This window comes from Alexandromys fortis, unplaced genomic scaffold (genome assembly GCF_014885135.2).
Source record: "Alexandromys fortis isolate MF-2015 unplaced genomic scaffold, M_Fortis_MF-2015_v1.1 scaffold_75, whole genome shotgun sequence".
Taxonomy (NCBI): Eukaryota; Metazoa; Chordata; class Mammalia; order Rodentia; family Cricetidae; genus Alexandromys; species Alexandromys fortis.
The window spans coordinates 6,680,760-6,708,627 of record NW_026067956.1 but is presented as its reverse complement, the minus strand read 5'-3'; the positions used below and the strand labels follow the sequence as shown (position 1 = coordinate 6,708,627).

At 42.8% G+C, this 27,868-nt stretch overlaps 1 protein-coding gene across 1 annotated transcript; it reads right to left on the bottom strand.

Annotated features, from left to right (window-relative positions):
• Cdadc1 (cytidine and dCMP deaminase domain containing 1) lies at positions 1–26,080 on the bottom strand (the record flags this gene model as incomplete). Its single annotated transcript, XM_050152231.1, has 10 exons — positions 1–688; positions 4,846–4,906; positions 8,898–9,087; positions 10,527–10,696; positions 12,210–12,259; positions 17,122–17,691; positions 19,824–20,001; positions 22,233–22,307; positions 25,069–25,166; positions 25,960–26,080. Coding segments are annotated over 10 exons (1,611 nt in total), but the record flags the coding sequence as incomplete, so codon positions are not given.
• Positions 26,081–27,868: the final 1,788 nt, after the last annotated feature.

Here is a 27,868-nt window from a genome sequence, read left to right as displayed (position 1 = left end):
CTCGTTTAGGTGCGGTTGACGATTTATTAGCTTTGTGGTGCTAAGGAAGAAACTCGGGACCTTGCACATGCTCTCCACAGCATTGCTCCACGGGTCTAATCCCCAGGCCACTTACAAAACACACTCCAAATGAAGGAGGGGCACAGCCACCTAGAGCCGATCCGATCGCAGCAACTTCTGGCTAGCTGGACTTAGCATGATGCAGCTGCTTGGTTAGCTGTGCGTGGAGTTGTAAAAGATGACCGTGCCATTTTATTTCCTGGAGCAGTTTATTGCTCATTATCCCTGAATCCAGCCAAAGGAATTACCATTTGTCAAAGAATATCCCCGCCTGTGAACGAGCCCTTTGAAACTGGCTCCACAGAGTCCGGATAAACAGTAACAGGTCCTGTTGGTCTTATACTGGTCTCAAACTATTGCTACAGCACTTAATGTAATGAAAGCATAGGCTGTGTGCTGAGAAACACATCTAAAATAGAGGTCCTTGGTAAGATCGCTCATAGGCTAACTAGAATTCAGCTCCGTACAGGTTTTTCAGTCATTCCTAGGCCCACAGGCTGAATTGGAGAGGTGCCGTTAGAAAGCACACGTTACTGCAGTGTAGCCCGGCCTGCAGAGCGGGTTTCCAGACGCGGCCTCTTGCTGCTGTGCTGTTCTTCCTGTGTAGACCTGCGCCTCAATACACCGTCTAGCATGCAAGAATAACTCATGTCAGGAAGCACACATAGAACCCATGGGGACCTGTTCCAGCCATGAGGCTGGGAGGAGAGATCATCATGCTTATGGCAAAGGTATTTTAGCTTGACCTTCAGCTTCTCATCCATCTCAACATCCCACGCTCTAAAATGCATCCAGTCTATACTGATTCTAGACAGCTCAGATAGTAGAGTATCTGTGAACCCTTGAAACACCAGATTCACTCAGTAACGGATAGCAATAACACATAAATTTCTTGGGGTGGGGAGTATGCAGGAGGCGTTACTCGTCTGGAAGAGACACAGACTCATATTCACAGGCCCCCAGCATGGGAGGAAGCTGGCCTTTGGCAGAGGCCATGCCAGGAGAGGGACTGGCTTCAAACTTTCAAAACTGGCTTATGGTTGCTAACAGCTTTACCAGCACCATAACATATATGTGCTTAAAAGATATTAAGAGGGTAAAACCGAGTGAGTTTGGCATCACCACACAACTGTGTATCCACCAGCCAACATACCTATTACTTGCAAGATCCCCAACCCTCTCCTTCAGCTTCTTAAAAAACCTGCCACAGCTGTCTTCCCGAGGGCAGCTGGGAGCCCCCACCCCTGACTTTTTGTACTGTATTTGAAACTCTCAGAATATATTTACAATTTAGCCGGGTAATAAAACAAGCGCTTAAGAATCTACTATCCATAAAGGATTCTTGTTTAAATTTGCAGCAACTTTGTATGGGGACAAAAGAACATGCTGTCCAAAACAACCACATCACTAATTCCCACATGCTGTCCCGTCTCACCCCTCCCCTTTCGGCTCACTCGGAAGTACTTGTCTTGTTTATTAGCTCACTGGTTCTTAAACACTTTCATCACATATGTGAACCAGCGCACTGCTTGGCTCCCTCCTGAGTATTCTGCAGTTTGTCGTTGGCAGCTCACTGTCTTCAACACTGTATTTCTGACCCATCCATGCTGACGAACGTAGCCACGGGTCACTCGCTAAGTAGTTCCTAAAAATCTGATCTCTTAAGAGACACTCTCATGTCATTTCCAGCATCTGTCCTGAAGAAAAACAGCATTACACTGAACTGTCTGAACATACAAGTTCCTTCGGGGGTTATACTTGCAAGATGACTTGCTGGGCTACGGGTTGTACCGTGTGGGCCTTTATAGATACTCTCTAATCTAGATCATGTGGTTTAAAGTTCCAGCCCTGTCCACCACACACATGAATTCTGAACACCCACCTCCTGCTCACTCGGCCCTGGCACCCTTGGTTGTGTTCTCTGAAGATGCCGGAGTCTGCTCACAGATTACCAGACATTTGTTTCTGCTGCTATGAAGTCCTTGCTAGCAATGTATCCTAATTTGCCAATTATTTTCTTTTCCAATCATCACCTATCTGTATCCTAAACAAGATGTATATGTGATTATATATATATATGTGTGTGTATATATATTATTCTAGGCCTAAATAATATTAAGATTTTTTTTTTACAAAAATCCCCTACCTTTTAAATTACTTTTTTCCCTAGTCTTTTAATTCTCAGGACTTATCTTGAGTGTCGCTGAGGCATGAGCTCCTCATCGTGTTCTGCATGAACAACCCACTTGGCAGCAGTAGCATTAGGTGGTCTACTGTGAAGGTGTACCCCTCAAATACTAACAGTGTGCCTATTATAAACAGCAGCCTGCCTCACCTACTGTTTAACAACAATTTCTCATTTCCCCAAACTCTATTTTCAAAATTGCCTGATCCCTTTTCATAATATTTTCTTCACATTTTTTGCGCATGCTGTCCTCAGATCACAATCCTCCTGCCTTAGCTTCCCTGGGGCAGAGATTAGCGCACGCCAGCACATGTAGCTTCCCTTTTCAACGGGCTCTTTCCCTGACATTTCACGAGTCCCCAGGTCTAACTGTGGGGCTAGCTGCTTCTGTCACCCCATGCATGGAGCCCATCTCCTGCATGGCTGCTGCCTTCCAGTTAGGATGGCAATTCCCATCCCATGAGCCTATGCTGCAGCTTCCTCTCAGGAGAGACAGCCCCTGCTTCTGTTGGGAGACCCCGGGAGACCTGAAAGCAGCCTCAGGCTTGGTTCCCCACCGTCCAGCAGATCCCCACTGAGGGGCATGGCAGCTTCCACAAGTCCTGGATTACCTGACTTCAGTGCTTGCTCACTTTGTTATCAGATTCTAGCAACGTGTTCCGCTTAGCTCTTCTTTCTCGAGGGCACCTGGGTCCCTCAACATTTCCTTTATTGTCTCCAAAGTCTAGTATCAATTTTTTAAAAGTGCTTTATTTGGGCTCCATTTCTACAGCACAGGATGCTTGGGACACCATCCACAGTTCCACCTCCCTGCTGTGTGCTCCTGCACTGTCACTGAGAGTGCACGAGGCAGCAAGTCTCCTTCCCATGTGGACAGCTGGATGAACGATATGGCCTGGCGTCAAGCTTCCGTGTGGCAACAGAGCTGAAGTTTGGCTTTTATTTCTCTAATTCTCCTGTCTGTTTCTGAACAGATAGAAGTTTAAAAGGGAACCACATACTGTATGAGTCCATGTATATGAAACGGCCAGTGGAGACAAATCCATAAAGCTGCTGCACTGGCTCGGCTGGGGCGGGAAGGACAGGGCGGCATTATTGGGTATCAGGTTTCTTTGTGAAACAATGAAACACTGTGGTGACAGGCACACAGCTCTGAACACGTGAAGGCCAGGTAGCTCTGTTCTTTAAAGGGGTAAATTCATGGTAAGTAAATTATACACTAGGAAGCTATCCATAATTGAAAAGGAGATAAGAATATTATTTATTGGTATAAAATTCTTGTTTAAAAAGGCATCAAACATAAGCTGAGCTTGATAAACTGTCACAAAAGCAAACAATTGCCTGGGTGGTTAAGAACCCTGCCTGATGGGGTGCATGGCCCTCTCTCAGGATTGGAGGGGGTGGGGTGGGAGGGTCTGTGGAGGGAGAGGGAGGGGAGTGGGCGGAGGGGAGGGAGTGGGAATTTGGAAAAAAAGTTGAAATAAATTTAAAACAAAAACAAAAAACAACAACAACAAAACCCCTGCCTGATAACCAGCAGCCTTTCGTGTCCTCTCACGGTGGCGCCCGCAGGCGTGTCCTCCTCCTTCTGAGACGCACGTGTGGGAAATCCTGGACACAGGCCCTTAGCTGACTGTGAGTGGCACAAGTCTTCTGTTCCGTGGCTTGCCTTTGCACCCTCTTAGTGGGATCTCTTGATGGACAGATGCTCTTAATTTCAACACAGACAAAGGAATGTCTCTCTACAGTTGGCACTCTGCATTCTCTCCCTAGCCACAGCAACACTTTCACTGCCCCAAACACCTTTGATGGTGTCACATCTTTTATTGCTTAAGAAAATCTTAAAAAATAAAATGTAGCAGTTATGTTTTTCTAGATTGTAAATAATAAATAAAACATTCATGTTTTCATAGAAACCTTCATATTTCTGGATTTTTCAAGATAATCAAATCATTGCTGCTTTTAAAAAATATACAGGAGTCTCCATTTACCTAGAACCCAGTCACAACCAAGATACTATTTAAAAAAAAAAAAAACTGCAGAGCACCATGTTCAAAATCATGCCCTTATGGAATTGTAAGAACTCTCAAGGATATATTACATTCAGTATGGCTTTTCTTAGTATGTAAATAATCAAATGTGAAGACTAGTGACTCACTTGCAATTTTTGGCTTAATGAAGTAATTGAATAGACAGAATCTTTCCATTCCTTGAGCAGGCTAGGCTACTGTGGCTTTACTCTAGAAGAACACAGATGCTCTCATCACTTAGCCCCATACATCTGTGCTAAGATTCTCTCACTCCCAAGCAGATTTTACACTGGTGGAGAAGAGTGTTGTTGCTCACTGTTTCTAACAAATGCAGTCTACACATTCAATCTGTCCACAGTGATTTACATGACTGGAGTAGTTAGCACACAGCACTTTACATAGCTCCTCACTCACAGCACACACATTTACAAACAAACCCAATGGACCTAATGGACCTAATCTTTAGAAGAATATCCTGCATCTACCCACACATGAGTCCATCTCCTGATCTTAGGAACTTGCTCTCTCTCCTCAGTACACAGCCTCAACAGAGCGCTCAGAAATACTTACTTTCTCTCCTTTCTGGCTCATTTGGATCAAAACCGTAAGCTTCAGATGGATTCAACTGCCACTGTAGGAGACACAAATATTTGTGTGTTTAAAATGAAGTAATAACAGCATATCAGTACCTTGCTTTCCATCACTAAAATAGCTTTTAAAAGTATAAGAAATGGAGTTAGTTTGTCTATGTCTATGTTTACCTGCCTAATAAGACACTGACCTTGAATGACCCTCAATCAGATCATCCAAACCAGAATCACTAGAGGCGTGTAGTAACTTGTCCCAGGTGACAGGGACAGAATTAGAATCTGCATGCCCATGACGAGCAACACGGCCTGTCTATCTCCAGGACCTACTGAAGTGTTGTTTCTTTTGTTTTTAATGTTTGTCATTATTGATATTTTTATTATCTTTATATCCCCAGTGTTGCCAGAGTTCCTGGTGTTTGACAAACATTTGGTCAGATCACATTAGTGCAAGAAACGTTTCTGGTTGATGTATGGGTAGCAGTCAGCCTGGTTGGTCACCGGCTTATGTTTCCATCCAGGCTTGCTCAGGAGCCTTTCAATCTAGAAGTAGTTGAAGCTGGAGACACCCAGGGCTGTTGTGGACTAATATTTTAAGATGTGTTACATTTGTTTATGCTGTGGAACATTTGTTTAATGATGCAAAGATGTGTTGTATTTTTTTATGTTGCATTTGTTTAATTCTGTGAAGCTGTGTTACTTTGCCTGTCTAAAACACCTGATTGGTCAAGTAAAGAGCTTACCAGCCAATAAGTAGAAAGGAGAAATGATAGGTGGGGCTGGCAGGTAGAGAGAATAAATAAATCTGTGCAAAAAGGATCTAGGAGCAAAAGAAGGATAAGGAGGAAGACACCAGGGACCAGCCACCCAGTTACACAGCAAGCCACAGAGGAAAAAGTAAAGACAGGTATACAGAAACAGAGAAAGATGAAAGTCCAGAGGCAAAAGATAGATGGGATAATTTAAGGGAAGCTGGCTAGAAATAAGCCAAGTTAAGACTGGGCATTTACAAGTAATAAGTCTCCGGGTGTATTTATTTGGTAGCTGGGAGGCAGGACCCTCAAAGAGCAAAGCAAAGAACAACAGCAACAACACAGGGCTCTCACTAGCTCTTCATTCTCCAGTCTTCCCTGACCTTCCACACATCCAAGAAGGTTATTTTACTGGTGAGAACACTGACTTTATCACTTGGGGGAAAAGCTCTCTGGGCTGAAGTCCCTGTGGCCACTGAATAAGCTGAGGCCCAAATAGTCCAGTTCCAGATGCTGAGGGGCTTCTTATGGCTCCGTTCAGCAGCTTTCTCTCAAAGCAGGTGGCCCACACCTTGCTGACAATGAAGAAGTCCTCTCGCTTCACACCCTTCTCTTTCACCTGACCTCGGATGGCGTCTCCCTCTTCACTCTTGTAATGATAAGCATATGCAGTCAGCGTGGCCCTATCCTGCATTAATGGCCCCCTTCATGGCTTTCTTGACTTGGTCTGGGGAAGACTTCTACATGCCCATGCCCACAATGGCCATCTTGGCTTTGGTACTGAGCTCCATGAAGGTGTCATGGTTGCTGCAGACATTTTTCTGACAGAGTAGATGCCTGTGTTGTTTGTTGTTGCTGTGTTTTTGTATGTGTATGTGTTGTTCAGATGCATATGTGTGAGTGCCCATGTATTGGCCGGAGAAGATTTCAAGTGTCCCCTTCTATTGCTCTTCACCCATTCCCTTGAGACAGTCTCTCACTGAACCTGAAGTTCTGTTTTTCAGCCAGGTTGGTAGCCAGCGATCCTTACAACCCTGTCTTTGTGTCTTCCTTCACCCAGCTCTGTGGTTATAGGCACATGTGGTCATGCCTGTTTTCATGTTAATTCCAGAGCCGCAAACTCAGGTCCTCAGTCTGCACAGCACCGAGCCATCTCTCCAGCCCACCTACGGAATTTACATCCGCTAAAGAAGGCCTGAGCACTAAAGAATAAAAATGTGACTCAGACTTTGGTCACTTCTAAAAACAGGATGGCTGAGGTTAGCCCCAAGAAAGAGACACAAGGATGATAAGATGGCTCAGTGGGTAAAGTGCCCTTACATACGCATGAGGACTTCAGTTCAGATGCCTTGCACCCACATAAATGCCAGGCACAGGGGTGACTGTAACCCTGGAGTTGGGGGTTCACCAGCAGCCTGTCTAGCTGAAATGCTGAGCTCAGACTCAGTAAGAGATCTTGTCTCTAAAATCAAGATGGAGAGTAATAGAGAAAGATGACATCAGCCTCTGACCTGTATATGAGAATTCATCAGTGAGCTCACACATATATGCATGTGTATAACACACACACACACACACACACACACACACACACACACACACACGAGGGAGGGATTTTTGAAAGTTGTGTGAGAAGTTACATAAGAAAATTTCAAAAAGGCATGTTTTGAAATACACCAACCCACCAAAACCTATTAATCTGAGCAAAACAGTATAAATCAGTAACTCAAAAGTTTCATTTCAAAATATTTATAGAAACGATTTTATAATTATGAAAATGGAGATAATATAGTTATCCAACAAAGAAAATAATTATATAAGCTAGGTATTCTGGCTAGAATATGTTGGATTGTTAAATATAATTTTTAGGAACTTTTAACAACACAGCAAATACAGTGTTGACAGTGGTATCTATAAGTTATGGAATAACATAAAATTTGAAATGTTCCTAGCCTTCTGCAGTGAGCACATACTGCTTTAATAACATACATGTGTGTACAGTACACATATGCTCTGGCTCCCTGTGCTCGAACTGTACATAACAGGAACAAACAGTTCATTATAAACTTTCCTACTCACTGAAATTCTAGACTACCAATGGAGCATTAGGTGCTGGGATCAGGCCCCTGGATGACACAGAGCGACCAGAGATCACTGGGATAAGTGGAGACTGGCTAAAACCTTGATTCACTGTAGCAATGTCTCACTTTATTTCTTGATTCTGTGGCTCCACCATGCTCCTTGCATTATATGGGATCCCCTCTGTATGCGGTGAATACCATTGGTTAATAAAGAATCTGTCTTAGGCCTGGCAGGGCAGAATAGAGGTAGGCAGGGAAACTAAATTGAATGCTGGGAGAAAGAAGGCGGAGTCAGGGAGACACCATGTAGCTGCGAGAGGGAAAGACGTGAGCTACCAGCTGGAACCTTGTTGGCAGGCCACAAGCCTAGTGGCAAAATATAAAATAATGGAAATGGATTAATATTAGATGTAAGAGCTAGCTAGCAATACACTTAAGCTATTGGCCAAGCAATCATTTAATTAACTCAGTTTCTGTGTGGTTATTTTGATCTGGCAGCTGGGAACAAACAAGCAGCCTCCTGCTACAAGAGGGTAACTTGATATCATGTCAACAACCTTTGGGAAAAGTGTTTTGCAGAATTCTTACAACTTTTCTGTGTGCTTGAGAGTATTCCAAAGTAAAACACTTTTTAAAAAGCCTAGGTAGAAAGAAGTATGTTAAAAATTCTGAGTTTTCCATGAACCATCTCTATTTCACTTTTAAAAATATTTAGTAGAGCCGGGTGATGGTGGTGACGGATCTCTGAGTTTGAGGTCAGCCTGGTCTACATGAGCTAGCTCCAGGACAGCTAGGACTGTTATACAGAGAAACCCTGCTTGAGAGTAAGGAAAAAAGAAAAGAGAAAAAATATAACATATGACATTGTAGTTTTCAGGGCTCTCTCTCATGAGAATGTGCACACGGTGTGTTTGTGTGGTGTGATAACTTAAATGAGTTGCACCTCTACCCAAGCCCAGAGAGATGGTAAGCCACCAGAGGGCACCCAGACTTCAAAGACCAAAGAGCAACTCTGCAAGTTGTAAACGCCTGTGCAGGGCAGGGACCCTGGGCTGAACACTTACAGTTTGGTAAACTTGTACACATAAAGATGAGCCAGTGATAACAAGTCACTCGCAGTCCTACAAGAGTGAGAATCGCTACTTTGCAATGCTCAGCAGGTTACCAGACAGGAAGTACTCTGGGAAAAATGCGGTACTTACTGTAAATTTGCGAACACCCTCAAGTTCCCCAAACTTCATGTAAGAGATGTCTGCTTTCTTTTTCCCCACATCGACATCCCCAGCATAGATCTGCTTTATGCCTGCACCTTTAATTAAAGGCACACATTCATCACAAGGGCATTTTGTCACAAAAATCATGCTGCGTTCTTCTGGCTTTATATCTTGACACCTATAAAAATTATAAAGTATTACAAAACCTGTTATGAAAGAGCAAGTACGTTTGTGGAGAAATCCTTAAACTTGAAATTTGAGATTTTGCAAGACAAATTTGCGGTATTACAAATAACGATCAAGTCATGTTCTTGCTAAATTAGCAAATGTTCAAAATATGCAAAATTATGACAATGATCATAACTGAAATTCATTGATTGCACAGTAAGATACCAGTATGTTGGACATTATATTAAAAAGGAAGTGAGAACAGAGGATGGGGAGGGAGAATTGAGTGCACATACATGGGAGGTCCTCTCTGCACGTGCACTTCATCATGATCCTGGAGAATCTCCTTAGGCCACCGCAGCAGCTAAAGACTGAGCTCTACCTGGACATACACTGACAGATGCTTCCTTAACGACTAAGTGGTAATGCCCCGTTTTCAGCTACAGTTCTCTTAACCTTCTCCAACCATAACTTTTTTTAAAATGTTTTGATATGATGTATCAAACCTTCATCCAGAATACAGCAAGGAACCCTGCACTGACGAGGATGGAAGGAGAGCAGAGGATTACTAAATTAGCAAATGTTTCTTAGCATGCTGCGGAAGCTTGGGCTAGAGGCTCTCGTGTGGCTTCAGGGACTGTACCTCCAGGTCTGGTGGATAACTCCCCTTGGCCAATTGTCTTCAATTATGCACCTTCTAGATCTATCTTGCTGAGTTTCATTCCTGCTCACCTGGCTGAGGACTGCAGATACCCCACCTGCTATGTAAGGGGTCTGTGTGGTGTTGCTCTATGAATACATGTCCCTAACCCCACAACTGCCTCCTAAGCGGTCTAAACTCAGAATTCACCATTACCCCATCCCAACCCACCATGATCACACCTGTCTCACCTCTGGGCTGGTAGATCTGGGTTCTATAGGAAAACAGACTGAGCAAGCCATGGGGAGCCAGCCAGTAAGCAGCATTCCTCCTAGAACCCCACCATGACCCCTGCACCAGCTCCTGCCTCCAGGATACCGCCCTATTCCTGTCCTGACTCCTTTGACTCCTTTTAGTGATAGATGGATTTTGGTCATGATGTTTCATCCCAGCAATAATAAACATAACCGAGCCAGTATTTCATATATGTGTAACAGATGTGCTCTGAATTTAGAAAACAAAGGTGATACTAACATCCAAAACTGGAAAAAGCTGTGCAAGTCCCTAAGGAAAACTCCTAGTAGTTCCTACTAGAGAGAGTAAGAAGAAAGAATTTCTGAAGAAATGAACAGAGCTGGGAGTCTGTGACCATACTTCCAGTCCAGGAGCAGGACCTAGCGTTATCAAAATTCTTTTTCTGAAAACATTTTCTAAGAGTTTTAAAAGAAGAACAGAAGACAATAAAAGAAAACTAGTTCCAACCAACATCTGCTCTATCTTAAAGGAAAGAAGGCAAAAATATCTCATACCTAAATGTCAAAGCATTCTGCTCGGCATGTATAATGTATCTGAACTTCCGTATTTCTCTGTCCTTGTGCTTGTCATCCATGTGGGGGAAATCAGCATACTCCGAGCCGACGGGAAAGGCATTGTAGCCACATCCTATGAAGTACATAGCTCCAGTTCCATCACAGCTTCTCTGCAAGGGTCAGCAGAAGCACCCTGTGAGTTTGCGCATTCTGAAAGCCCTCACACTCCATGTAAAGAAGGTTCGCTCCATTTCTATAATAAATGGAGCCATCGGGAAATACAAGATCTGAGCTGGAGAAATGGCTGAGCTGGTGAAGGCATGCGCCACCACGCCTGGGGAGCTGAGTTCCATCCCTGAAATCAACAAGGTGAAAGGAGAAGACGGCTGTGTGTCTGGATGCACAAACATCACCTACCACAAGTACACAAAAATCTTAAAATTCAAATAGAAACATAATATCAGATCATCTTAAGTCTGCCATCTTCAGAGGTAACTTCAAGATGGTCTATGATGTTAGCAGTTCTAGTGGGACCTCAGAAGTCAAGAGTGCTTTGAAAAACTAAAGAGCTAAAAACAAAACAAACAAAAAACCCAAACAAACAAAGAGTGGAGGCCTGGTTCATAAGACTTCCTGTGGACCAAGGACTCCATCAGGAGCTGGGCTCTGTGCTCACACTGTGATATCATAGGAAAACAGTCTGGCTGCTTTCTTCCCAAATCCTGAGAACCTGGTTAATGCTGAATTTAAAGACATGATACATAACTTGTTTGGTGGAGGTTACTTCATGACAGGATGGCATTCAAGCTGTGTACTGTTACTGTTCACTGCTCTCATCCAGTGAGGAAGGGCAAAGAGGGGAGCAAAGGATAAGAACATGAAGCTTGGGGAGTGAGTAAGTTTAAAATCCTAGGGAAGGGGGGTGAGATGAGAAACCATCAGTGGTTTTTGGTAAAGAGTTTAGCGTTTTTAAAGAGAAGCCCAGTGTACTGGAGTCCCCTGGAATGAGAATGTAAACAGAATTGCTCCATCAGACTGGTCTATGGGAATGTCTGTGGGACATTTTCTTGACTGCTAATTGATGAACCTTGAAAATTGTTGAGTGCTGTGGGACAATGGTCTGTTCCCTGTCACTTGTATTTTAAATAAACGCTAATTGACCAGTAGCCAGGCAGGCAGTAGAGGTGGGGCAACCAGGCAGGCAGTAGAGGTGGGGCAACCAGGCAGGAAGTAGAGGTGGGGCAACCAGGCAGGAAGTAGAGGCAGGGCAATGAGAATTCAGTCAGTCTGCAGTCATCACCCAGACACAGAGGAAGCCAGAAACAGAGCAAGCAAGATGTGATGGCCTTGCCAAAAAAGGTACCAAGAAATGTGGCTAACACAGACAATAATTATGGACTAATATAAGTTATAAGAGTTTAACAAGAAGCTTGAGTTAACAGGCCAATCAGTTTATAATTAATGTAGGCCTCTGTGTGTTTATTTGGGACTAAATGGATGAAGGACCAGGGACCAGGTGGGACAGAAACCTCGGTCAGCAGTTGAGGGAAGGGCAGATGTTTATACAAACTGGTAAAATGCATTCTATCAACCAGTCAATACAACCCAAGACTTTAGCAGGTCAGACAGCATGAGCTGCAGTTGCTATCACTCAGATGTTAGAGGGAACGATTTCATACTTACAGCTTTCCCTTCTGCCCAAATGACAGCTCCAACTCCCGTTTTATGATCCTCTGAAAGACAGGATGTTTATCTCAGTAAAAAATCAACACTCAGTTCCATGAGTCCATCCTTCCCAAACAATACAAACACATTTACTGCAACAGACATCATAAATTAACAGCAGTAATCCCTTGTCCTAACTACACAAAACTCTTGACATAAAACCTTTCTGGTGTGGAATATGGGAATGAGGTACCAAATAGCCAGACAGGGCAGGGTCACTGTCCACACTCACTCATCATGTCCCTGTAACAACCTCTCAAGTGGCTGTGGCGCATTCGACCCACGCTGTAACTGTGACAGCCCAGCCTCACTGACTCTTCTTACCTGGTCAGGATCTAAGTGACCACTTTTAACACATGAAGAAGCAGAATGAATAGGAAGTTTCTGAATGATGGATTTAGAGGCATAAACATGTGCTAAAATTAAGTTTATTTTTTCTGACATTTTTTACACTCTACTCATGAAAAATTGACTTTATGGAAATATTTTTGGAAAAAAGTTCAAGTAGAAATTCTACTTAAAGTCTTGTTTTCCTTGTACATTAGGGTGAGTTTCAAATTTCTAAAACAAATTTGAATGAATTATAAAACCATAGCATTTATCAAAACCACAGCAAGGGACAAAGTAGATACATTTATGTAAGTGGAGTCTGCACTTTCAGTTCCCAGCACCCAGACTCGAATAATCACACAAAAACTATAATAATTACAACATTGTTTGGCCAATGGGTTAGAGGTATTCCTAGCTAGCTCTTACATCTTAAACTAAGCCATTTCTATTATTTTATATTTTACCATGAGGCTCGTGGTTGTTACCTCTTGCTTCTTGGGTGACTACATGGCATCTCCCTGATTCTACCTTCTTTCCTCCTCAATCTCTGCTTGGATTTCCCACTTGCTATATTCTGCCCTGCCATAGGCCAAAGCAGCTTCTTTATTAACCAGTGGTAATAAAACATATTCATAGTAATACAGAGGGGAATCCTGCATCACATTAACAGAAAAAAACAAAGCAAAACAGAATTATCTGTACCCTTACCGGGGGCCATTTATACTGAAGAGGGTTGAGTACAACTGTCTTTCCTACACCTTCCTTCCAGGTAAGCTCTCCCACCAGAGTGCATTTAAGTATCTACTTTTCTATTACAGACAATACAGACAGAAGCCCTGCCATTGTTGTATTAAACTATAGTTTGCCTTAGAGTTAAATGAAAAAAAAAATTGTAGTTATGCAATAAAATTTCCTATTTGCAATTCAAGCACATTCAGGTTTTCAAAATTATAGTATAAAATAAGTATTTTTCTGGGAAGTATTTTTATATATGTTCTCACTTTTGCCTATCAATAGTCAAAATTTCCATTTCTATATATATGGAATTAACTAAAAGTTAGTTCTCTTAACCCAACCTAGCTGCCTTTTCTCCATCTCTTTCTGACATTAAGGATTCCCTAAAAATGATTTTCATTTTCTGAGTGTCACAGATGTACAAAGCATGGTGGAAGGCTGACCCTTGAGTGGGGAGAATGACAGTCCCACCCTCAAGCAGCTAATGGCCAAATGGGGGCATGGATGAGGAAGCTGCACTAAGAGGAGGTGCCTATGACACTGGGGAGCCTATGGCGACGGCTTCTATGGTGTCGGGCGAGATTTGGTAGCAAAATTCCCTTGCTTCCTAGACCTTTATAGTTTAATGCAGGGGAATAATATAAATTAATGCTTCATGCTCATGTCTAAGGCAGTGGTGGAAATTATAACCACAATATTATAATTACCTAAAATATCAAAACCTAAGCAAAGTTTAATACATGCATAAATAAAAACCAAACAAAACAGAAATTCTCCAAATGAAAGTCACATCTCCCGCACCAATACCTTTCTTATATTCGGATTTTGGTTTTGGGAACTACCATTTCTATCTCAGTCTGGGGACAGACTGGACCTTTTCATGGAAGGAAAGAGCATTTTCCCGTCGGCAGCATTTCTGCTTCTTGGCAAGGGCTAATTGTAAGAGAACATTCACTGCCTCTTTTCAAGTAGGGATGATCCTTGATTTTCAGTTTTAAGATAGGAGTTTGCTGGATAACCCAGGTTGGCCTTGAACTTGCAGCCTTCCTGCCTTAGCTTCCCTGAGTGCTGGAATTAAAGGCATGTACCATATCTGTAATTCTTACAAAATTGTCCCTTATATTCTTCTGTTTTCTTCTGATTATTCTTCAGTTGTTTTTTTTTTTTCCTGCAGTTTCGAAGGAAAGGCCAATTTATGACCACTGAACAGATTCCTGAGGCTCACTGACCCCTGAAGTCAGAGTATTCTTTAGTCTATTGTTCATGCCTACAGGCATATCTATTTCTTTAATTTTTAAAATTTTTATTTGTGTGTGCACTCATACATGTGGGTGTCACAGTGCACTTGTAGGTGTCAGAGGACAACTTCCACAACACGGAAGAAGAGAACTTGGGCTCCAACTCAGGCTGCATTCAGCCTGTCAGGCTTGGCAAAAAGGTCCTTGACTATCCAAGAAGCTAGCTGGCCCCTACACATGTCAGTTTCTGTTACTGATAGTTCTATGTTAACACTGGTCTTGATCTAAGTGTGTTTCACAGAACACTTGATAAAAATTGCTGGGTGCCTGATAAAAAGGCTGACTCCTGGCTCTAGTGAAGAGCCCTGGTCAATCAGAGCAAAGTGGCCAGGGACCTGCGTTATCCACAGCTGCCTCCTGATGCTTTGTCACACTCATATCTGACTTAATGGAGTGAGTTAGAACGGCTTTGGGGTTACTCTCACCTACTTCAACAACATGCCTACAGAGCACTGTTCCATCCAGAGTGCCTGCCCGAACAGCACACACCACCTTACATTAACACCCTTGAATTCTAAACTCCTTTACACTCGCCCCAAGGGCTGTAATGATTATGAAGTCTGTGTGCGTGTGTGTGCCTCCAGAGGCCAGATGCTGATGTTGGGTGCTGTACAACACTTTTCACCTTAGTTAGGAGTAACTTCTCACTGGAACTTATTGGCTGGGCTATCTGGCCAGTGAGTCCACACAATCAATCTTGTTTCAGCTGCAGGCCTGGAGCTATAAACACGTAGCCATAGCCCGCTTTTCTTGGGTGTGCTGGGGACCCAAATTCAGGTCTTCATGCTTGCACAACAAGCACTCTACCTGCTGAGCGACTTCCCCAGCCCCTGAACCACTATTCTGAATATGAAAAGATCCCACATTTAATAACCACTCTTTAGTTCTCAGGGAAAATGCTAATTATGCCGGTGGTTCTCCCCTGGAAGAACACACGTGAGTGATAGTCAAGTTTCATCTTAACTAGGCGTTGAGGTCCAGAACCTTCCCCTGCAAAAAAATCCACTGTCAAAAACTGTTCCTTGGAAAACCTTTTAATTCAAATGTACCAGCATGGATTTATATATAAAACTCAATAGTAAGTGGACACACGGATAATACAAAATGTAATTTAGAGTATGTAAACTCTACATTACAAATCAGACTCGGATTATCAACCCTGATGAACATCAGAACACCTTGCAGAACTTTTAAAGACCTAGGCTGTACCCAGATCTGGGTGCGTTTGAGCATCTGTACCTTTTAAAGTTTCCATGGAGATTCTGTACATTGTCGGTTGAGATCCTCCATTCCGTTTACTCGACCTGAGGTCTTTTAAAGACCAGTGCCATCTGTACAGGCCTTTCTTATTCTCCTTCTCTTCTCCTCCTTTCTTGGGATAATTAAGTTTCTGGGCAAGGGATGTAGCTCAGTTGGTGGAGTGCTTGCCTAATGTGCATGAGGCCCTAGGTTCCTTTCATCTTCAGCACAGCACAAGGTCCAGGAGGTGCATGCTTCTAATTCCAGCACTTGAGGTGGAGGTAGGAGGGTCAGAAGTTCAAGGTCATCCTCAGCTACTTAGGGAGCTTGGACTGCATAGGACCCTATCTAGTAAATAAATAAATGAATGAATAAATAAGTCCTACTATAGCATATGTCCCAAATAAGTCTTTACTACTTCTGTCTGGATTTTCCCTACTTACTTCAAAACTGGATTTTACAAAGTGGCAATTCTACATTGAAAAACATTATATTAGCTTAGATATGAAAATAATGCTACATTTTTATCAAAATAAAGAACATCACTAAGTAGTATTTTCCTTTTACACATGCACAGCAGAGTGAGATCACTTAACTTGCTGACAGGAACGCATCACCAGAAACCGAATAACAGCATTCTTTTACCTTCATTTCTTTCCCCCTAAATTTAAAAATTCCCAGAATTCTAACTTTTTAATAAAAATAGAATACAAAGGCTGGAGAGATGGCTCAGCAATTAAGAGCCCTTATTGTTTTACAGAGGACCTGAGTTTGATTTCCAGCACCCACATGGTGGCTCACAACTAACTGTCCATGACTGCACTCCACCATCTTCTGGGCTCTAAGGGCACCAGGAACAAACAACGTGGTGCACAAACAAAATACATGCAGACAAATCACTAACATATATAAAAAACATATTTTTAAAACACCGAGTATGAACAAAAAAATTGTGGCATGAATAAAAATGAGAAATTCTAGTTTTCTTTTTGTGCCATTTTTACTGAGGGACTTAGTGGGTAATGGGATTATTTGTGTAAGAAGCAAATAGGACTTAGGTCTCCTGGTCCTGGTTTGTAAATGCAGTGCTGAATTAAGAACACAGATACACAAGGGGTTGGGTAACTCCTTTACGCTGTTGGAGCAGCAATACTTTAGTATCTAAGAGTCCAGGAACTCTACCACGGACGATAGGAAGCCACTTCACTTCAGCGTCACTGGTAACCCAACCATTCAGCCCCCGTTTACGAACTAAGCATTGAACTCACCAGTTCGGTATGCCAATAGCCTGGCCTGCACCATGCAGTGCCTTGCAACTTCCTGCGGCAAGCTTTGGTTGTGACTGTCAGTAATCTGTTCTGGGTTGCTACAGTAGAATCCGAAGTGTTTCAAGTTGGGCACACTGGAAGCTACTGTGGCCAAAAGTAGAATCAGATCTTTCATGTTTTGCCTTAGATTGCTAAAATAGGGGTTTTCACACAGGTTCTCCAGACCTATAGTCATCAGTATCTGCTTATGCACATCTTCATTCGAAACCAAAAATAACATTTCAAATTCTTTTAATCTTTCTTGTTTACACTCAGAATAGAAATCAGTGTCGGCACCCTGCAGTGCTTTTGCAGTCTTTTGGATAAAGTCACACTTGTAAGAGGTTTCCTCTACAAACTGCACCATGTAACACACCAGCGGCTGGAGTAAGACGCACACATGGGCCCGGCTGTTGGACTTCAACCTTTCTGCTGCTTTGGCATCCAGCTTTGCATCTTCAGAGCTAGAAGCCTCGGTGAGCAAACTTATTTCTGGGTCAGAAGGCCAGTAAGAAATTCGGTTAACTCCAGCTAAAATATAAAAATATAAAAGGTCATTGTTTTGATATAAGCATAATAGAGGCTTTCTATCTAAATCCAGCTTACCATTACCAAGACAAACGTCTACACTGTCATTTACACAATGTGAGGATTAGCAAACAAATACCCACAGGCCAAAATGGCTCTATGGCTAGTCTTTTTTCAATTGATGGGTTAAATATGGGCTTTACAAGAGAATATTCTTTATCATATGAGATTATGAGAAATTAAAATTTCAGTGTTTGTATTTATTCAAAGACACAAGCCTTCATTTACATATGCAATGAGTTCCCTCGAATGGCAGACTTGACTAACACAGTAGAAACTATACTGCATGCAAAATCTGAAATATTTATACACCAAGGTTTTCCATGTTGCCATGGTTGCTCTGGAAATGTTATAGCCAACACATGGTAAAGCCTAGAGTTTTGTATCTAAATAACTATAAATACTACATTTATGCACTCAAAATGTTCCTGTCTCAGATTCAGAATTCTTCTAAAAAGCTATATTCTAAAGAGAGGAAAATGTGCATGCTTTTAGTGCAGCATTCTTTGAATTAAAAACAACTCCAGAAATCAAAACGGGAATAAATAATGTGACTCCTCATCCAGACCATCAAGAGGGGGAACACACGATGGGACCCCTCCTCGTTATCCAAGGCGCCCACCAAGAAGTTTCTGTTTTAAAATGCATTGCTTTCATTTTCTTTAACCTTGGTTTTCTTAACAAGTTTTAAATTAGCATATGAAGTATGAGTTTCATGATGGTATGATCCTCTGGAGCCACAAGCCCAAATAAACTTGTCCATAAGTTGCTTCTGGTCATGGTACTTTATCACAGAAACAGAATATAACTAATACAGCCACGGAGATCAGGCTTGTGCCACAGCTTTCCAACACAGCAGCCAGGCATCCGAGCTCCTGCCGCACTTACAGCCTTATTTGATACCAAGTCTCCCCGAGGAAAACGATGGGGAGTCACATTTGTTCTTCTAGAGCTACCAGGTGCTCATATGTGAGATACATTCTTTAAAATGATACAATCACCTGCATATTTACCTACCTATAAAATAGAATGAGAAGCAGTCACGTGTTGTGTGACCTTCCAGGGAATATAGTAACCTTTGGGAGTGTGCTGGCTAGTTTTTGTCAACTCTACACAAACTGAGACATATTTGGGAAAAGGGAATCTCAAGAAATTGGCTCCATCTGATTTAAAATTTGATTTGAAATTGCCTCTACATCCAGGCCTGTGGCCATGTCTGTGAGGCATTTTCTTTATTAATGATTGGTGTGTAAGGGCCCAGGCCAGGAGGTGGTCCCATCCCCAGGCCTGGGTTGTTATAGGAAAGCAGGCAGAGCACGCATAGAGCAAGACAGTAAGCAGTTCCTGAACTGAGTTCCTACCTGACTTAATGATCAACTTTATCTGGACTTGAAAGCCAAATAAATCATCTCCTTTCCAAGTTTGTTTCTGGTCATGGTGGTTACAACATAAACGAAACTAGAACAGAGAGACAGCTGCCCAGCCAGAGCCTACAGCTCCCACAGCGACATGAACGGAAAGGATGTTATGTGGCTGCGGGTCATAGCTCTTGTTCTGTTCTATGATGCTGGGAAAAACCTGGGCCTCACCCATGCTAGGCAAGCACTCCACCACTGAGCTACAATCCCCAGCCACTCTCTCCCAAGCAGGATTTTAAGAAGCAGATATGCCTTCTCTAATGCAGAGGACTCAAGTGAGACCCCCGTTCTGACGAAAGTAGGGAGAAGAATGATGTCTACTCCCACAAACCAACCACGTGAACAAAACCGCCTGCTGCTGTCAGTGCCTGTGTCTGACAATCATAGGGGTGAAATGCAGTCTCAAGCCACTGAAATTTTGGGGTTCCATTGTAAACTAGCATCAGCCTATAATTTACCAAGGGTCAGTTAGCTGATCAGCAGGCAGAGCTGAGCTCAAAATCCACGTTTATGGACTTATCCTCTGACAATGTGTAAATGGTCTTCAAACACGCATGTCCACTCCCACGTTATCTCTGTGTATTTGGGCAATGTCTTCCCTCACGGCTGCTCTCTGATAAAGGAGCTGAATTCCAACACCCCCTTATCTGTACTCACCATTCACAATCATTTTCAAACAAGCAGAACACGGTTTTCTTGAAAAATAGAGGTCACAGTTTTTCAGCCTGGACCCGTGTTTGATAAGAGCAATTTGCCCAGTGTGTAAGTCTTCACTAGAGCAGTGAAGACCAATGATTTTCATGTTTTTCACCACCACAAGACCAGTTTTCTTCACCTAATTAAGATACAAAATAATAAATTATTAGTTATGACTAATACTGTCCGTTCATGGGTAATACTTGACTTTCTAATGATGAAAGCTGTGCTTAGTTCTTATCTAAACACAGTCTTCATAAAAACAGATTTCTAATTAGGTCCACAAAGAATTTCTGAGAGCTTCATATTGACTTTAGAAGAGAAACTTCCAAAACTAAGACTCTATTGATTAATTACATGTGTGGCTAATATTACTTCGTTCTAGTGAAAGATGAGTTCATTTTAACCTAATAAAGGCCACAGGCCGAGTCAGCTAACTGGTTTCTTCCACCATCCAGGTGAGGATTATTTCACTACAAGCTTCATGATAGTTAAGGGAATTCTCTGGGTTTCTCGCACACCTCGGAAGAATCACAGATGGTAAAGGCAGAACTAAAGCAGGAATCATCTCAATTCTAAAATTACAAGACATTTTTTTTTTCTTTTTTGAGTCAGGATTGCATTATATAGCCCAGGCTGGCCTTAACTTATGCTGAAAAGATAGCTCAGCTATTAAAGGTAAGGGCACAAGTAAAATGTAATGCATTTGACTCCAAACTTGTAAAAAGTAAACCTTCCCCTCTTCATCCCAAAGAATAACTGTACATTCCCTGAACACAAACTGTATATTACCTTCTTCCAGCAAGTTTGAGTGCACCACTGTTCACTTTAGAAAGCAACCACTGAACATTGCCTTGACAAAGGATCTGGGCACAGAGCTGGCACTGTTAAACTGAGGCAACATGGCCAACAGAGTGGCTGCAACTCAGCTGAATGACATTGGCTTTACACTGTCAGCAGACAGAAATAAACCAGAAATAAATGATTGTATGTGACACTGTTGCCAAGACACAGGAAGTGCATTATCAACCTCTTACTAGAACGATTTAATCTTTCAGGCCAAGTTTATCACTTCTTGAGACCTTTTAAAATAAAATAAAAACAGCTGGACATGATGGCACATGCTTTTAACCCCAGCGTGTGGAGGTAGAAACAGGCAGATCTCTGAGTTTGAGGTCATCTGGTCTACAGAGTGAGTTCCAGGACAACCAAGGCTACACGGAGAAGCCCCCATCTCAAAAACAAAACAAAACACTGCTCCCCCATCCAAACAAACAAACAAACAAAAAATTGTTAATTTTTCTTCTAGCTATAGCTAACATATCTAGTTTGAGATAAAAATTTTCATCCCAAATGGGAAGCCCAAGTTGTGTTCCAGCCTGGGACTTTTAGTTGCTACAGCCCCAGCACACTTACTTTCTGGGAACCGCTCTTCTGGGCCCTGGCTTGTTTCACTTCGTGCACATCTTGGGCGGTTTCTATGTAATTTTAGTCATAGGGGTTTACATTAAAACATGATGAAACAGGACCACCTTTCAGTATATTTCCTTAGGTGATTCACTACTTTTTCCCTTTTTGTTTCTCTTATACTGAAAGCATCTAGCAAATTATTTCTAAATCACACCAGGCAGTGAAGAGACTCACTCCAGAACTAATCAGGAAACTTATACAGACAGACATCAGAATAATAACTCTACAAAAACACATGTGCTTATTCTCTGCATGTGAACAGCCATCTCTGGAAGCTACAGGTAGCATGACAAGGAATACCAGGTCTTTTGGTCTGACGGCCCATGTTTCTTAGATATAAGAGAAAACATGAAGTTCCTGGGTCGGGGACAAAGGACTCCAAAGAGTGAGAAGCACGTTTGTGGTGGTCCACACCCTCTAGTTCCCCAAGGCAGAATGCACCTGCGACCACATGGTTGCTTGGACCCACAGTGGCTATGCAGAGAGAAACATCAAGGCTGGTATCCTGGTGTTTGAAGGGAAAAAGCAAACCAATCTGTTGTTTGTCCCAGAGGGAGATATTACCTCAGCTCTTCAGAAATGTCCAAGATAAAGACCAATTAGGCTTTGAATTCTCACAATAATAACCAAGATACACACATGTGGAGAAGCTCGGGGGCATTGCTCAATCCATCCATGTGACTCAGGATTAGAAGTTACATTGCAAATAAAACAAGCAGGAGGACATTACAGACAACTCTCACTTGAGCTTTTAAACAGGAAAGGCATACAGGCTTGTCAGTACACAAGAGGCCTTTTAGGAGAATCTGAGCAGCTCCCAGGAGCATGGGAGGTCTTGTCCAATCCTTTTGCTTTTGATTATGAGCTTGTTACATCTTTTTAAAAATCATAACAATTCACCTGTTTTTTGTCAGCAGATACTCTGGCCAACTCTTCATTATCTCCTAAGGGGCCACGGTTTTCCTCTTCGTTTTTCTAATTAAAATCAGATTAAGAGGGAAAATGATAAATATGATGAATTATATATGTCTAATGTATAATCAATAGGATAAATACATTTCAGTATTTAAGGGCTGGTTTCCTCTGGATCATCTTCCCCCTTACGAAGCTCTGTGTTGACATCTCACTTCACTCGGGTACAGACTCAGACCATATCCAAGCTAGCAAGTAAGGCTACATAATTTACACTACAAGGAAAGCATGGACCAGCACGGAAGAAAGCAATGTTAGCCATCTTCACAGTACCTAACTTCTAATTAAAAAAAAATTTTTTGTGGTTGTCCCCCAGCCTTCTTCCAAGTCTCTCTCTCTATCTCTTTTTTATACATTACTACCATTGTATTCTAAGTCTCAATAGACAAGTTCTTTTCCAGTTGTTGATTGGACACTTTAAAATTCTGCTTTTATTGCTGAACAATGTAAGTATTTGATAGCACAGAGGAACTCAGACACTAGTCATATTTGCAAATATATTAAACCTGTTAAATATTAAATTTGGCAAAAGTAGCAATGTAAATGTCCATCAACACAACTGACTCTTTTACAGTTTATCCAAACACAGTCTACACAGTGCCAGGCATGAAGAGAGCTTTCAGCTCATTCACTGCGTGTAAGAGCACACGGGCTGGAGTGTGCTCGGGGTTTGGAGCACTTGCCTTGCATGTACAAGGCTATGGGCTCAATGGACAGGACCTCAGAACAAAGCAAAGCATGTTGCATGTACACATGATTTTCCACTGTACTAAAAAGGAAGCTGACGCAAAAACAAAATACCTTACACAAAGTTACACAAACTACCAAGAGCTTGAGCTGGAATGGGAGCCCAGTCAGCCTGGCTGCTCTGGAAACACCAGACCAAGCTGCTGCCCACACACAACGCCACAGCATATGTATGTCTTACTTTTGGTGGAAAAGATCCAGAATAAAGTATTTCAAGCAAGTATAATAAAAAAGAAAAAGGATAAAATAATACAAACATGTCAACAGTCTCTAGGTAGTAGTGTGAAGACTTTTTCTTCTGTTCCTTTTAAAATAATGAACAGATACTCATCCGGGAACTCATAAAAATATTTTATACAGCTACATGTCAATTGCATCTTGGAGCTTCTGTGACTTACTCTGTGTGATGAGTTTTGTCAGCCTGAAATGCCTGGAGGCATCTGGGAAAAGAGAACTTCAGTTAAGGAGTTGCCTCTATCAGGCAGGCCCACGGGCATGCTTTTAGGGTATTTTCCTGATTAGTGATTGGCATGTGAGGGCCCAGCCCCCTGTGTGCAGTGCTACACAGGCATAGGATCCTGGATTATATAAGAAAGAGGGCTAGAAAAACTGCAAGGTTATTTAAGGACATTAACTAGCACAAAGAGAACCCTCCTGAAAGCATGTGCAGTATGAGTTTTTAATGCTGCTGGTTAATTGAGTTATCTTCAGTTTCGATAAAAATGCTTAAACAAAAAGGATGAAAATGGGGTGTCATGTGCTCCCTTTCATTTGTTTCTCCCCAAACCCATCACTGGTTTTCTTCTCTGCAGCAGCCATGACACTGGAACTGATGAAACTAATGTGCACATCTGCTTCCCTGACAGTAGATGCGTCCAGAGGTGGTAACGATAATCTATGCATTTTGTAAATTTGCTTTTTTAGTAGTTAAAACACGTTTTCCACGGAGACAAGTTAAAAGTGATAACCAAGTCCTCAAGCTACCGTATACTGCTAGAGTACTCTTGAAGGTGCCTCGGTTCAGTACTGTGGGTCGCAAGGCTTATAGTCAAGGAACAAGAGGGAAGCCTGCCTGACACTTTGGCTTGACAGCTATGGGGAACATGGGCGTGAAACAGTGGGTTAGACATTAACACAGTGAACGGTAGCAGGAAAGGGTCAGGATAGATAAGTTGTAAGCTTTCCTAGGCCAGGCCTCTTCCCAAGTTGGCTGGCTTTAGAAAACAAGAATTCATTCTGATGACCCCTGTAATTATTTCTATGTCTAGTTAAGATTTTAATTTAATAGCTGTAAACTGATACAGGTATGGGCCACATTCCTAAACAAGATTTCAAATAAAATATTTTAAATAAAACTAACTTGTTTCTCTTAAACAAACAAAACCTTCCTCATATCTGTCTGAAGAAGGAAATGAAGTCAGAAAAGCAGACCACCTCAGGGTGAGGGTGAAGGGTCACCTCAGGGTGAGGAGAAGGGGCCACCTCAGGGTGAGGAGGAGGCACAGAGACGTTGCTTAAAAAGACAGGAAACTGAATCATCTCCTGTTTCTAACGAAGTTTTACAGCCCTGAAACTTGGAGGCATTTTCATCAGAATGCCAATAGCCTTATCTCTGTCAGAATGAGGACATTTTGTAATAGAAACTTACATATTGCACACCACTAATTAAAAAAACTTGTGCATCAATAAAGGACTCAATTTATGTGTGTATGAACAGATTCATGCGGAGATCAAAAGTCGCTAATGAAGTTAAAAAGATTTTCAATTCTAATATTCAATTATAACAAGCCTGACTTCTACAATGTACATTTTAATATCCGATAATCAAGGCATAGGCTAGGACTAACTTTTCAGACTGGAAAGATGAGCTATTGTGCTATGAACTACAAGCAGAATGCCATGATAACGCTATTTCTCAAGTCTTAAGGCCAGTTGGGTTTGACTATGCAGACTACAAGCGGCAATATAATCAAACTTACGACTACTGCTTTTTCCAAGGGTAAAAAACAAGTTATACCTGAGACTTTTGCCCTTGGGCTTCTACTCCTGGGAAGAGCTCCATCCAGAGACTGAGCAGAGTGAAAAGGTTGACTTTAGAAAGCCTTGGTATTTGACCTACAAAAGAGAGGGCATTCAGAATTTCACTAGCGATTGCAAAGGCGCTAAGCTCAAACCTTTGTGAGATGCAAAAAAGATTGGCGGGTAGGAGAATCATAGCTTCATTAGCAAGAGCGGCCACAACCTCACTTTTGATGACCTCCGGTGGCGCCTTCCAAACGTGGGTCCCTTTATCCCTCCACGTCACCCCATAGATAAAATAATACAACCGACACAGAAGCGTTGGAAGGCATTGCTAAAAAGGAAATGGTTAGTACACGCCTGATTCTCAACCATACGGCAAAACTTGAGAAAAGCATCACATGCGGTGAATTTGGAATCAAAGCAAAAGCGCAAATCCAGGCTCTTCAGCCCTGGGATACTGCGTCTAGGTCCCGCAACCAGGAGTGCAGGACAGGGCGCGCGACCTGTAAAGCCTGGGGAGCACAGCTCCAGGACAGGCGTCTGGCAAGGAGACCGGGGCGCAGCGGGCCAGGCGGGAGTGGCTGAAAGAGACCGGGTACTAGGCAGGAGACACGGGGCAGGCAGGACGCGGGAAAGGAGAGACACGGGGCTGGCAGGGCATGAAGGAGACACAGGGCAAGACGGATGCCAAGCTGGAGAAGGACAAGGGGCTGGCAGGGTGGGAGGGTGCCGAAAGGGATGGAGGCACGAGGCAAGCACGGCGGGGACACAGTGTAAGTAGGACGCGGACCTGGAAGGACACCAGGGACAGGCGGGGCGCAAGACAAGAGCAAGAGGCACCGCGGGAGAGAGGGAGGACGGCAGCAGGGCCGCGCCCCGCACTCACCCGTCATGCTGCCAGTCTGCGTCCCGACTGACCGCCCGGTCCCCGAGCCCTCCAGACTCTGCATCTGATCAGCTTCTTTCAACCCCAGCCCAGAGGCCTCGGCCCAGGGCAGCTCGCCCACTCAGACATGGTAGAAAACACCGGAGCTCCCCGCCAGCCGCCTCCGAGGATTGTCAACAACCGCTGGCTTCGCGCAGCAAGATGACGTCTCAGCACGCTCGTCGCTTCCGGCGCCCGACGTGACGTCAGAACCCGGGGCACGCGGGCGGAGGTGGTTGTATTCGTTGTCTGTAACCTGCGGCGGTGTTTATCTGCTTGTGTTCAGTGGTTTCTGCTGAAAAAGGGGCCCTTGAAGTTGGCTTGGCCCGAGACCGTAGATGGTGCAGCCCGCCGCAGGGACCAGGGTAGCGGCACAAAGGGGCGAGCGTGGAATCGGAGTGGGCGAGAGAAGCAGGGCAGCCAGAACCCGTCCCAGGGGATTTAATGTGCTTCTTTTTTGCTTGTTTATTTGTTTATTTTTTGAGGCTGAGTTTCTCTGTAGCTTTGGGGTCTGCCCTGGAACTAGCTCTGGTAGACCAGGCAGGCCTCGAGATCCGCCTGCCTCTGTCTCCCGAGTGCGCCACCACCGCCTGGCCTCTTTTTCACAGTTTTTAAGAGTTCTCTTCATTGGTTTACTGTCTAGGCTGTTACTTTGGGGGGAGATATGGTGGGATAGGGGTTGTCACAGAAGCCTTTGTCCCTCTTTCTCAGACATCGATGCCACTGCAAACGTGTAGACAGACTTTTCATTTTGGTCCTCCAGTTATGAAAGCTCAGCCTTGGCTTAGGCTTCTTTCTGACTACCTTTTATAAGATAGCCCATATCTTTTAGTCTTCATTGCTTCACATGGCTCGGTTATCTTTACTCAATATCTGTACTGCCCATTCTGCTTCCTCTCCCGATCTGGCTAGCAACTCCCTTTTCACTTCCCAGAACCATCTCTGTCCAGAAGTTCCATCTATATCTTCTGCCTAGCTATTGGCTGTTTAGCTTTTTTATTAAACCAATCACAGTGACACATCTTCATACACTATAAAGGAATATTCCATGGTTCCTCCTTTTTGTCTAAATAAAAAGAAAGATTTTAGCTAACACAGTAAACTATACCTAAGAACAATGATCAGATGAGAATTACATTTACAATGTCCAGTCTGTTTGCATTGGCAAATGTGGAAAAAATGGTTCATTATCTATCCTATCTTAGTCCAAAGTTTTATACCTGAACCATTTTTGTAATAACTTGTATTAACATCTTTTAAAATGTCTTTTTAGATCTTAAACATCTTTTTAGATAAACAACTAAGCTTTTATGTTTCTCAACCTTATAAACTTTGCATCTCTTATATAAGTTTCTTTTTAAATTTGGTAACAAGGGGGCTGGAGAGATGGTTCAGAGGTTAAGAGCATTGCCTGCTCTTCCAAAGGTCCTGAGTTCAATTCCCAGCAACCACATGGCGGCTCACAACCATATGTAATGGGGTCTGGTGCCCTCTTCTGGCCTGCAGGCATACACACAGACAGAATATTGTATACATAATAAATAAATAAATATTAAAAATAAAGTTTATAAAAAAATTGGTAACAAGGAAAGCTGTAAAACTATAACTATCTAGTCTTCATTCACTGTCAGAAACCGAAGGATAAAATATTACCTGAGTAAACAAACAGGAAGTGCAGAGCAAAAAAACTTCCAAACTTTAAGAAATGACAGAAAGAGCTGGCTGCCTGGACAGTCACCTAAGTTTCCACTATAATGTTGAAGCATCTGTTTTCAGCCTACAGGCCTAGAATAGTTGGCAGACTTTACTGTGAAGCAGGGATTTTAAAATATTGTCCTACCTTGTCTTGGCAAAGTTTGGCAGTCTTCTT